Genomic DNA, 13,785 nt, shown 5'->3' with positions numbered 1-13,785 from the left:
TAATACCTGTGATAATCGAGGGATTACTGTAACTACATACAAATAAGAAAAAATTAAAAAAAGGGAGGGAAGTTCTCACAAATCTATGGAGGCATTTCAACAGATCCCATGCAGAAATGGAAGAATCAATACAAAAAGAAGATGATACTACAGATTAATTAAAAACCCAAAACATAATGGAAATACCACAGTTTTCTGAGACCAACCATAAAAGCATGCATTTACATTATCAATGTCTTTGAAAACTGGATTTCCTATATATAAATCAAAGAGTTATCTCTGGTTTAGGTAGAAGGTAAAATTATTTTCTTGAGTCACACCAACTCATAAGGGCCGGTTCCCCGGTTTCCATGGCATATAAACTCCCTACCTGGATGGGAAGCCAGTCCTTTGTAGGATTACTCATTTTTGCCAGCTGAGTAGACTGGCACAATGTGAAATAAAGTGTTTTGCCCTAGAGCACAATGCATTGCCTGATCCAGGAATTGAAACCACAATCTTACAATCAGGAGTCCAACATCCTAACCACTAAGCCATGTGCCTTCATTCTGCTTTAGATGCACAAATTGAGCTTGAATGAGGTATCAAAAACAACAATATTTACAACACAGAAAAGTAGGCCATTACCACTAGAAATCCTGGTTTCAAATTTTGGCACAAGGCCAGTAATTTGGGGGAAGGAATTAAATCAATTACATAGACCCCTAATGCTAAAATAGTAATTATTTTACTGACCTTGAAAGGATAAAAAGCAAAGCTGACCTCGGTGGAATTTGAACCAGAATGTAAAGGCAGATGAATACTGCAAAGCATTTATTTTGATTGGCATGATAATGATTCTGCCAGTTTACCACCTTACCGTTTCTAGAAATATTGGAAGGAATATCCAGATATCCTTTAATATAGATGACAGGTGTCACTTAGGTGAAACTCCTGAAGCAAAACGCCTTTTTGTATTAAGATAGTTCTGATAATGATAATACAACAAAGCTTGGAGATGCAATACAATAATAACAATGATACATTTAGCCCCTAAGTTTCATCTACTTCAAGAAAAAGCTCTCTAGTGACCATTTGAAACTCTAATCTACTTTAGAAAATTACTATACAACTTAACTTACACCTACCTAACTGTTGAACTAAATGTATTCTAGCAGCTGAGGATTGTACTTTTTCAGTCCATTTTCAATTGGTACAAGTGGAATGAAACAAACATTTCTAAAAGCATATAAGAAGAGGCACAGGCATACTCCAGGATATAGTGGTACTAAGATTTGTAGACACTGTTAGGACAGCCTCACACTGTTTCGATGTTGTAATAATTCTTCCGATAAAACAAGTTATAGTTCTTTCACTTATTTATTTAGTTATATCAAGAGAAATTAGATGCATTTTCAGTCATTTTGTTACATTAAACATTAAAACTAGGAAGGTAATAAAAGATGTGTGAGAATATACAAAAGTAAAGGGGATTTGGAAATATCAACAAATTAAAAACAACAACAAAAAAGAAACCCAGAATGATTAGAGCAAGATAATTGAAAAAAAAAAGGTACATTTGGAAGCATTTAGTGTTATTCACACCCCCCTCTATATGATTGAGAACTTGGTTTGGTTGGGTTAACACATCCTATATTTCTATTTCCTTATTGCTGTTCATATTGGGAGTTGGTACTGCCGAAAGTGAGCATTAATATCATTTACGTGGGACAAGACATATAATGATAATATGTAGCAAGCGAGGAAAAAAAATATCATTGGTTGAAATGGATTTTAATTATCATCATTACAACGTATAAGATTATTTTTTCCGAGTTCCTGTTATACAATGATTACTTTCATTTCTGTTATCCATTCTGTAGGTAGTTAACTTCATCATTTGTTGACTGCTAGAAGACTAGTGAAAAAAAAATGAGAGAAAGAGTAAGAGGGTCTACTTTTCTCTGTTGATAAGTCAAGAAGATCAGGGTTGTGTAGTTGTATGATGACAATCTATAAATGAAAGGAGAGAAATAAATGCTTTTCAGCGAGGCAAGGTCAACTTTATATTCCATCCTTTCAGAGCAGACGAAATAAAATCCCAGTCAATCACTGGAATTAGTGTAATTGACTAAACCTCTCCCCAAAATTTGCAGACCTTGTGCCTATAGTAGAAAGAATTACTATTCTTCTTCTTCTTCTTCTTCTTATTATTATTATCAATAATTCTTTTTATCATAGGTTTATTAGAACTCCTGGTGCCTTGCATGCGTAGCGGGCTTCCTACCTGCAGCCTATGGTTCCATGTTATCTGTTCTTTTCAACTATCTAATACATTCCTGATTATTCTGGCTGTGCCAAAGAGGCAAACCTTTTGTAACAGTTCTATTGGGCACTCTATTCCAGTTTCCTTTATATTCCTCTTGATGCCTTCCGATACTGTTCCCAAGGACCCAACAATAATTGACACTATCTCCACCCTCTTCATTTTCCATAGCTGGGCTATTTCATACTTAAGAGGATTGTATTTATCTATCTTTTCACCTTCCTTCTTGACTATTCATAGGTCAAAGGGGTATGCAACATCAACTATATTGCATATGTGGTGCACCTTATCCACCACTACTAGGTCCGGTCTGTTATGCTCTAGCACCTGATCTGTTTGGATTGGGAAATCCCAGAAGATTTTGCGAGTCTCTGACTCCGTCACTCTGTGGTTTGTGCTCATACCACATCTTGCCTCTCTCTAGTCCCCACTTTTTGTACAGTTTCCAATGTAACACTTTTGCTACCTCATCATGTTGCCACAACTTCCAGTAGTTTTGGGCAAGTCTAGAGCAAATAGTTTGCGATTATTATTATTATTATTATTATGATTGTAACTCATGATTTGTAGCATGCATGAAAATCTCCCTCTTACATGAAAATGATTTATGAACATTGTAGAAAACATGTTCAAAAACTGAATATGGATACAATTGCTTTAAGAATGCTATTTTCTGGGAATCATTTATGCCTATTCTTATTGTTAATCTGTCAATATCTTTAAAGAACTGCTCCGTATCATTCCTGCTGTATCAAAAGAAATAGAATGATGGATACATTCCTGAACTGTCATAATACTTTTGGTTCAACAGACTTCCATAGCTAGTTTCAACTTATTCCTGCACAACATTATAATCACATAGCATTGCCGAATCCACTTGCATCTACACGGTTTTTGTTTACTGAATTTTCTTACCCAACAGACACTGTGAGTTAAAATAAATTCCCCCAAAATTTGCTGATGGTGCCAAACAAATAACTGACTTCGAGATTCACTATCTGCACAATTTTAGCTGCAAGTAACCTCATTGTCAGTTTTTCTCTTATTTTCTCATTTTCTCTTATTTACCTTCCAGATGATGAAAGAACTCAAATAATTTGTTTCATTTAACTTGCACGTGTTGAAAGAAATTGAGTAATTTGTCTTATTTTCCTCATTTTCTCTTATTTAACCTCCACTCACTGACAGAAATTGAATAATCAGTCTTATTTTCCAAATTTTTTCTCTTGGTTAACCCCAGATCAAAAAAAAAACCCAAAACACAAAACATAAAAGAATAAAACTGAACATCTTATCTGATAAATAGAATGTTCTTATTTTTCTTAAAAACCTGAATTAATTCAACCTTATTTTTATTTTCCCATCTGATGGAGTAGTTTCTCTTTCCTTTCAATTGGAGTACAGATAATTATTTAATGTTCCATGTAAGGTATAACTAAGGCAAAAGTTCACAGCCTGTTAAAGTTTAGTATTCCATATTGCATTTGAGATATGTATCACACCATCAATCATCTGTATAACTGTTCAATGTAAAATGTAGGTCAGAAGTTCAAATCTCATTAACAAATGTACATTACAAAAATGTGCAGATGTACATTTTGATATCTATACATCACCAGGAGTTCTTAAAGATACCATGTTTATGTTATTAGTGAATTAATAAACCATTTAAGTATTTTTGTTTTTTCACTCCATAAAACTAAATAAAATATTTTTGTATCATAGACAATGCACTTTTTTGTTCACTCATTGCAGTCTTTGGACTGCAGTCACTGGCCATGCTGGAGTACTGGTGTGAAGGTTACTTATTTTTAGTACCAAATACTTATCTACCTCAACTGTGACTTTGTTACCATGTTGTGTCTCTGCCATCTGGGCCCATCAAATGGTTTTCATTCCCTCATGTCTTAAAGCACATAATGCAATTTTCGTGTTAAGCATAGAAGAACTGGTCAAGAACCAATCTTACTATAAGCACATCAGTTGCAATGCCCCTCCTAAGCACTAACGTAACCAGAGTGTGTGCTGCCCGGGGTGGCCCTTCTGTTTGCTGACCCTGGACCCCACAAAACACATGTTGCCTACAGCAGACCCAAAAGTGGTGCCCCTTTAAAAGTGCTACCCCTACTGCCCTCCCTCTCAGCTATGCAAGTCCTTCTAAGCATCTCTTCTGGGTTACTAACTAGCTCTCCTTCTAGTCTTGATTTTCCCCCCACTCTTTCCTTACTAAACCTTATTAACTGTAACCTAATGACCCTTTTCTAGGCTTTCTACCACCATTGGTTATTGTTGGTTGCCTCTGTAAAATTCTTCTTAATTAGTTCTCTTATCCAATCTCTGCAAACTTGGAGTGTTGGGAAAGACGTTTTCAGTTTCCAGCAATTGGGTCTCTGTCTATGCAACCTATCTAGGCTGACTGAACAGATCACAAATTTCTAGTCTATGCAGTAGACTAATTTGAATTGTAGACACCCTATGCTATTCCTGTTTGCTGACTTACAGAATACTTTGTCTAGATGCAGTCTAGATGACTGATGCTAACTGCCCCTGATGTGGATGCATTCTAGAAATTTCAGTCAGCTGGAAACATATGAGCAGATTTGAGAGACTCTTATACTTGATCTATCAGCTAGCCACAGACAATCCAAGCATATATCCACTAATGAAAAGGATTTCTGGGGAAAACTTCTAGACATCTGAAGAAATCTGGCTGCCCTGCAAGAAGCTATTGGTCTGAGGGCATTTATTGTTATTACTTTTAATGTCCAGGGCCTCCAACTTACTGTCTGGGTTCAAGAAAGATTAACTATATATAGAGATTTGAACCTTTCTGAAGTAACACTGCTACTCTAACTTCTATTCCCGGTTGGCTCAGGGATGTATAGATCTCAAAGTCCTTGAAAAATGGATTCCTCAGCAATCTTGGTCTCACTGATGGCTAACACACCCATAGCTAATGACCTGACATCATTGAGCAAGCACTCCTGCTTCAATGATGTCCTCAGACTACATACATTTATGCAATCCACTCCTAATGCTGTTATGTTTAGGTCTGTTCAAAGCCAGTAATTTTGATGGGGAGGGGTGCAAGTTGATCACATCAACTCTAGTAACTGACTGATTCTTTATTTTATCAATCCTGGAGAGATGTAAGGCAATGCTGACCTTGGTGGGATTTGAGTTCAGAATATAAAGAGTCAGAAGAAATGCCACTAGGCATTTTGTCTGATGTGCTTCACTGCCTTCAGATAATTTTTGTACCATTTACCCATAGTAAAGTAGATGGTAACACACTTGGTGTAGTAAGCTAAGATATTTTAATTTAATTTTCTGCCTTAGTGATGAAGAAAAATATACAATTATGTGTAATGGTTAACCATTTAGTATTCAAACTGTCCATATCTGGCTCAAATATTCTAACAGCTTTATGTTCAAACTGACTGGATCAGGCCTCTCACAACTACCATGCAATGTCATTCTAGAAGTAAACAATCACATCATTGAAATCTCAAAGCTATGAAATAATGGATGATAAATTCAAAACAATGAATAAATAATCTTTACATCTGACAGAATAATCTGAATGTTAAAGGGTTAAAAATAGTTAAGAAAAGAAAAAGGAGGTGGCATTCCCTGGAATTATAATTAAATATAAAATATAAGTAGGGAGTAAGTTTCATTTTTTTGTATTTGCTTTGGTCAGTATGATGATAACTTCAATCTCAAACCAACCAAGACAGACATGGAATTAAACAACAACAAAACAACACCACCACCATCAACAACAACAACAACAACAACAACCAAAATAACACTAATAACAAAAATTAGGCTTTCTTTGAAAAGATAAAAAAGGGATCACCCATTACTACACACACACACACACACACACACACACAATGTAATGTACTTCTATATAAAAACACGCAAGTGTACACATACACACACACACATATATATATATGATCATGAAAAATTGAAACAAAGATTATATATATATAAGTGTAGGAGTGGCTGTGTGGTAAGTAGCTTACTTACCAACCACATGGTTCTGGGTTCAGTCCCACTGCGTGGCACCTTGGGCAAGTGTCTTCTACTATAGCCTCAGGCCAACCAAAGCCTTGTGAGTGGATTTGGTAGACGGAAACTGAAAGAAGCCCGTCGTATATATATGTATATGTATGTGTGTGTATGAGTTTGTGTGTCTGTGTTTCTCCCACCAACATCGCTTGACAACTGATGCTGGTGTGTTTATGTTCCCCATAACTTAGCGGCTCGGTAAAAGAGACCGATAGAATAAGTACTAGGCTTACAAAGAATAAGTCCTGGGGTTGATTTGCTTGACTAAAGGCGGTGCTCCAGCATGGCCACAGTCAAATGATTGAAACAAGTAAAAGAGTAAAGATTATATATACTTACGTTGAAAATGCTCGATTTCCTGGGTTATTGCTTGGGTTGTAGTACCAATATAGCTGATTTAGACCACACGCAAATGACGTTAAAACCAAGAAGAATATAAATAAAAACTTTGCAATATCTATCAACATGCAACCTAATGATATTTGTAACGGCCCGAGGTGTTGATTCGCTTGAAACAAAAATATAATTCGAGCAAAACTAAAAACATTTGCAACTGCAAAAAGTCCTTCAGATATAAGAGTTGGGTCATTGACTGGCCAGTTTTTCCTTTGCATGTTATCGGGTCCATATTTCCCTGATTCTACTTGAATGTAAGCTACGATTCGTAACGAGAATGTAGCCAGGTAAAGTGATAACATAATAAAATCAAGCCAATTCCACCATTGGCGTACATATGCTTTTAGCCCTTCTTCCCACAGTTGTTTGCATTCAGCCCATATGAAACCTAGAAAAGAAAAAAGAAAAAGAAAAAAAACATATCTTTTAGTAAGACAATTTCAGAAAATAATGATTTCAAATTTTGGCACAAAGCCAGCAATTTAGGAGGAAGGATAAGCTGATTATATCAACTTCAGTTTTAGAAATAATACATTTCTAAATCTCTCAGAGAGATTTATGCAGTATTGATACGATGAAGTAGTTGTATGCTGTCAACTTAATGCGACAGTTCCCTGAAGGGAATAATATTACTGTTGGTTAGATCTAGAAAGCTGCACCGCTTCCTGTTAGTGTCAAGGCCGACAGGAAGTGGTGCAGCTTCCTAGGTTTAACCAACAGTAGTATTATTCTCTTCAGGGGACTGTCACATTCAGTTGACAGCATACAACTATATCAGCTCCAGTGTTCAAATGGTACTTATTTTATCGACTCTGAAAGAATGAAAGGTAAAGTTGGCCTCAGTGAAATTTGAACTCAGAACTTAAAGATGGACAAAATGCTACTAAGCATTTTGTCTTGTGTGCTAATGATTCTGCCAGCTTGCCATCCTCATAATTTCAGAAAATATTCTTTTCTACTCTAGGCACAAGGCCTGAAATTTTTGGGGAAGGGGCCAGTCGATTAGATCGACCCCAGCACGCAACTGGTACTTAATTTATCGACCCTGAAAGGATGAAAGGTAATGTTGACCTTGGCAGAATTTGAACTCAAAACGTAAAGATATGAAATGCCACTAAGCATTTTGCCTGGGGCACTAACGTTTCTGCCAGCTTGTCACCTTCTGATATTCTTTTCTACTCTAGGTATAAGGCCTGCAGTTCTTGGGGAGAAAGCCAGTTGATTAGATTGATCCCAGTATGCAACTGGTACTTAATTTATCGACTCTGAAGGGATGAAAGGCAACGTTGACCTCAACAGAATCTGAACTCAGAACGTAAAGACAGAAAAAATACTGCTAAGCATTTTGCCTGGCTTGTTAATGTTACTGCCAGCTTGTCACCTTAATTTCAGAAAATATTAAAATGTCATTTCAATTAAGACAAAAGAGAAAAGATAGAAAGAAATAATGTGTATTGGGAATAAATGGCGTTATAAACATGACAGAATTTGCTAAGATGTTATTTTGAAGCTAATATATGAAGCATACAATAAACTGTTTTGACAAAACCGTTGACATAAGATCTGTAATGATTATGAAATGTTCGGGTCACCAATTTGTCATGATCAATAAACATTGGTAGTCACCAGTTTGTAACAATCATGTGCAATGATCAATGAACCTTGGAATTACCAATTTCTAAGGGTTATGAGTATCTCTTTATATGTGGGCATGTTTGCAAGTTGGCACCACCAGTTTGTTGTGGTTAAGTGTAAGATCCAATTTGAACAGTTTTTAACGAGGTGAAAAAGGTGAAGGTGGCTAAGGCCTTGGTAATATTATAATCTTCTGGTTTCAAACGAGTCATGATAAAGAACATCAAGAAATACCAAATTAAAATTGACTGCCACATTTATTTCACTGCTAATAGAAGATACAGTGAACTGGTACACATGAATAATTCTTATTTCTGTATTGCCCACAAGGAGCTAAACATAGAGGGGACAAGCAAGGACAGACAAAGGGATTAAGACAATTACATCCACCCTAGTATGCAACTGGTACTTAATTTATCGACCCTGAAAGGATGAAAGGCAAAGTCGACCTCAGTGGAATTTGAACTCAGAACGTGAACACATGAAATACCGCTAAGCATTTTGCCTGGCATGCTAATGTTTCTGCCAGCTCACCATACATATGAATAATTCTGTTAATAAAAATGCATTGGTTCTTCTTGCAGATTGAACACGAAGATGTGTGTAGGAAAAACACAAAGCATGGTGACAAAAATCTCTGCTGACAATTCTCTCCTCACTGCGAATGCATAGCAAAATAAAACTTGCTCTTTGCCAAAGAGCTGAGCTTCACTGTGTTGACCCACCTCACTGAAGAAAATAGAGGGAAAAGTCATCCTTAAATAGCTAAGGGTAGGCTCAAAAAGGACCACACTTTTCTGGTCAGACAAGTGGTCTGATTGAATGACTTAATGCATCCAATAGGCATGAACAGTTATGGTCATGTGACCACCTGCAGAAAACAATGATGATGAGCCAAAATGTGGGTACTTAAAGGTAAAGAGCCAAACTATGAATGTGCTTGCTACAAGTTTACCAACAAAGGAAGTCACCAATTATGATAATCATGTGTAAATATATTATGCACTGAATAAATGAGTGAAAGAGAACAATATTAATTGGTAGCTGAGATGTTCATTTATTTTCATTTCATTATCGTCATTACAATGACTAGAATTGTGTATCAGTACAATGCTAGTCATATTGATTTACTTTCGATATCAAATGTATTGGTTTTTTTTTTTTTTAAATGCTTTCCATATCTAACACTTTCTTCTTTTAAGTGCCTTCGATAGCAAATAATTCTATTCTTTAAATACTTCCATTATCCAAATACATTTGCTCTTTAAATAATTTCATTATTGAATATTTATGTTCTTTAATTACTTTCATTATTCAATATCTTATTTCTTTAAAATAAACATATAAGCTGATGTGTTAGTTTTCTGCTTGTTTCATAAGGTGAATATTTGGGAAAATGTGTAATGCATCAGTGATGTTAATAATGTTGTACAACCCATGCTAGCATGGAAAGCGGACGTTAAACGATGATGATGATGATGATGATGCGCACCATCGATTTTCCGGCATTTAATGGTCTGACACCTCCTTTAATCCAGATATATTGCGAGGAGGAACTTGGAATCTCCATAACCGCCAGTCTAGTTCCATGAAAGACTTCATGTGATGTTGTGTGTAGTGTGTGTTTACATGCAATATTTATACTACATTTATTAGTGGCATTACCAAAATTTTGAGAGATCCTATACTCTTTTACTCTTTTACTTGTTTCAGTCATTTGACTGCGGTCATGCTGGAACACTGCCTTTAGTCGAGCAAATCGACCCCAGGACTTATTCTTTGTAAGCCTAGTACTTATTCTATCGGTCTGTTTTGCCGAACCACTAAACTACGGGGAGATAAACACACCAGCATCAGTTGTCAAGCGATGTTGGGGGGGACAAACACAGACACACACACACACACACACACACACACACACACACACACACACACACACACACACACACACACACACACACACACACACACACACACATTATATATATATATGTATATACGACGGGCTTCTTTCAGTTTCCGTCTACCAAATCCACTCACAAGGCTTTGGTTGGCCTGAGGCTATAGTAGAAGACACTTGCCCAAGGTGCCACACAGTGAGACTGAACCAGGAACCATGTGGTTGGTAAGCAAGCTACTTACCACACAGCCACAACTTCACCTATGCTCATTAAAGCTTAAAGTTTCCCTTTAGCTTTGGCTCTGAGAGGTAAGAGATATGATAATGTCAGTGTTTGTCAAACATAAACATTAATTCTTTCTACTATAGGCACAAGGCCTGAAATTTTTGAGGAGAGACTTGTTGATTACGATAATGATGATGATGATGATTGCCTCCAATGCTCAACTGGTACTTATTTCATCGACTCTGTAAAGATGAAAAGCAGTCAACTTTGGCGGAATTTGAACTCAGAACATGAAGACAGATGAAATGCTACTCAGCATATTGTCTGATGTGTTAATGATTCTGCCATCTTGTTGCCTTGATAAGCATTAATAAAGTGGAACTGTTAAAAAAAAAAAAAGATGGACGAGTGTTGCTGTACATGTGCCATATAATTAGTAATTAATCTATAAATTAGTAGGTTGGAGCTGATGAATTATTATTAATTATGTGACGACAGAAGCTGCAGCGAAATGGTTAATCTGTCAAGATTTTGGAACAAGAAATTCTGGAATATCAATGATATAACTGTATATTTTTGTTCAGGATACTTTAGGGAGCCCTACTTTTTATATGCGCCAAAAAAAAAAAAAAAGGAAAAAAAAATGATTTGAGGGCAAAGATAGCTTTTTGATGTGAAAAGCTTTCTAATGTTAAAAATTTTAAACTTATATCATTCCAGGTTTGATTTCAAGAAAGGCTCTCTCTCTCTCTCTCTCTCTCTCTCTCTCTCTCTCTCTCTCTCTCTCTCTCTCTCTCTCTCTCTCTCTCTCTCTCTCTCTCTCTCTCTCTCTCTCTCTCTCTCTTCTTTTACTTGACCCCATTTCTTGTGAGTAGGTCTGGTATTTTGCCACTATCTCCCTCCTGCATTACTTAACCATCCCATTTATATTCTAATCCCTGTCTCTTGTGAGTTTGCTTGGCATTTTTCCACCATCTCTCTCCTGCTCTCTCTTGCACTCCTGCTGTCTCCCACTCTCTCTGTCTCCTTCTCCTGCTCATCACTGAGGTTGGGTAACCATGTACCTCCTTTACAGCAGCACACCTGTTTCTGTCCTCATTTCTCTCTCCCTTACTGGGTATCCATGTACCTCCCCTACAACAAGACACTTATTTCTGTCTCTCTGTTTCACTATAACTTTTCAGCATGGAAGGAGGACGTTAAATGATGATGACAATGAAGGCTATCTGTCAATAAGTATTGGTCACATGGTACCAAGTTCTAAGAAGCATTTAAGGTAAGTGTACTTATTTGGTACCATACCCTCAGATGTACCAATACTTATTGGCAGATAGCATTCCACAAAATTGAACCTGAAATGTTTAAGCTTAAAATTCAAAACCATTAGTGAATAACATTAACATATTTGGTAATGTTAATCAGAGTTCATTTTGGTTTTATTTCTGAATTCTTTTTGTAACACCAACTGACATTTTTTCCAGTCAATTATCATTGATTCCTGATTTTAATAGGCACTGACATAAAAAAAGTCAATCTAATAGAATATTCTAGAACTTTTTAGCGAGCATAAAAAAACCCTAAGGTTCAGTTTTTTATAGGGAATTTTCATATTGTGGCTGAAGGCTAACTGTCTTTCAAGCCAAAAGATATTTTCAGCCATCAACTTTTTCTCTAAGAGATTATTCTTGTTCTCACCAGAGGCTATGTATACTAAATTTATATGAGATATTTCAACTCTCATCATCATCAACATTTAATGTCCACTCTCCATGCTAGTATGGGTTGGACAGTATCACAAGAGCCGGCTGGGCAGAAGCCTGTACCAGACTTCTGTAACTATTTTGGCAGGACTTTTTACAGCTGGATGCCTTTTCTAACACCAACCACTCAGCAGAGTTGACTTAGTGGTTTTTATGTGGCTCAAGCACAGGTGAGGTCAGTTTTGGCAAGGTTTTTACAGCTGGATGCCCTTCCAAACACCAACCACTTTACAGTGTGGACTGGGTGCTTTTAAGTGGCACCTGCACTGACAGGGTCACTAAGTACTTGCAAGATATAAAAAAAAAGAACTTTCAAGAAGGGAGGAGGCATTGGAGGAGGTGATCTTGTGTCAGATGATGAAAGGTTAGAGTGAGACAGAGAGACAAAAACAGGTGTCTTGCTGTAGAGGAAGTACAAGGTTACCCAGCTGGAGTGAGAAAGATAGGAATGAAGACAAAAACAGGTGTGCTACTTCAAAGAAAATACACGATTTCTCAACCCGAGGGAAGTGCAGGAGAAAGAGAGAGAAAGAGAGAGAGAGTGGCAAAATGTTGGGCATACTCATAAGGAAGGAGGATCAGAATATAAATGGGATGGTTGAGTAAAGGAAGAGAGAGATATAGATGCTGGCAAGTGCCAGAGCATACCTTTGAGGTTCAAATACCATAATATAAGTGATAAGATATTGTGAAGGAAGTTTGATCAAAGCTTGTGAATAAGTGACAAAAGACCTGGGTATATATAGAGTTGGAGGGGCCAACTTTTGCAATTTCATTACATCTTAATTCTCATATACCAGATATAAAAATTCCAACTAATTCTACATTACATCTTTTATCTTTTATTTGTCTTGGCCCTTCTATTGTGGCCATGCTCAAACATTGCCTTGAAGGAATTTTTAGTTGAACAAATTGACCACAGGATTTTTTGTTTTTAAGCCTAGTACTTATTCTATTGGTCTCTTTTACCAAACTGCTAAGTTACAGGGATGTAAACACACCAACACCGGTTGTCAAGTCATGTGTGTGTATGTGGGACAAACAAAGACAGAAAGACACACACACATAGACATATGTATATACATATATACATGTATATATAAGCGAAATCGTGATGGCACCTGTGCCCTGGCACTTGTGCCGGTGGCACGTGTAAGGTCATTCGAGCGAGATCGTTGTCAGTGCTGCTGGACTGGCTCCCGTGCAGGTGGCACATAAAAGAAACTATTTTGAGCGTGGCTGTTGCCAGTACCGTGTGACTGGCCCCTGTGCCGGTGGCACATAAAAGCACCCACTACACTCTCGGAGTGGTTGGCGTTAGGAAGGGCATCCAGCTGTAGAAACTCTGCCAGGTCAGATTGGAGCCTGGTGCAGCCTTCTGGCTTGCCAGTCCTCAATCAAATTGTCCAACCCATGCCAGCATGGAAAGCAGACGTTAAACAATGATGATGATGATGATGATGATGTCTATGTGCGTATGTGT

The 13,785-nt window shown here is 37.0% G+C and overlaps 1 protein-coding gene and 1 long non-coding RNA gene across 2 annotated transcripts in view; one reads left to right on the top strand and one right to left on the bottom strand.

Moving 5' to 3' along the window:
• The window catches only part of LOC106883329 (transient-receptor-potential-like protein), a 179,707-nt gene that overhangs the window by 48,384 nt on the left and 117,538 nt on the right, over window positions 1-13,785 (bottom strand). Inside the window, exon 6 of the mRNA XM_052973725.1 lies at window positions 6,725-7,169. Coding sequence (XP_052829685.1) covers window positions 6,725-7,169 — 445 coding nt within the window. The remainder of the gene's footprint in view (window positions 1-6,724; window positions 7,170-13,785) is intronic.
• Window positions 11,734-13,785, top strand: part of LOC128249628 (uncharacterized) — an 85,364-nt gene continuing 83,312 nt past the window's right edge. The window contains exon 1 of the long non-coding RNA XR_008265745.1: window positions 11,734-11,818. This is a non-coding gene — a long non-coding RNA (uncharacterized LOC128249628). The remainder of the gene's footprint in view (window positions 11,819-13,785) is intronic.

Source organism: Octopus bimaculoides, chromosome 16, assembly GCF_001194135.2.
Source record: "Octopus bimaculoides isolate UCB-OBI-ISO-001 chromosome 16, ASM119413v2, whole genome shotgun sequence".
NCBI classification, from domain to species: Eukaryota; Metazoa; Mollusca; class Cephalopoda; order Octopoda; family Octopodidae; genus Octopus; species Octopus bimaculoides.
The sequence above is the reverse complement of the archived record's forward strand: the minus strand, read 5'-3'. Positions and strand labels throughout refer to the sequence as shown.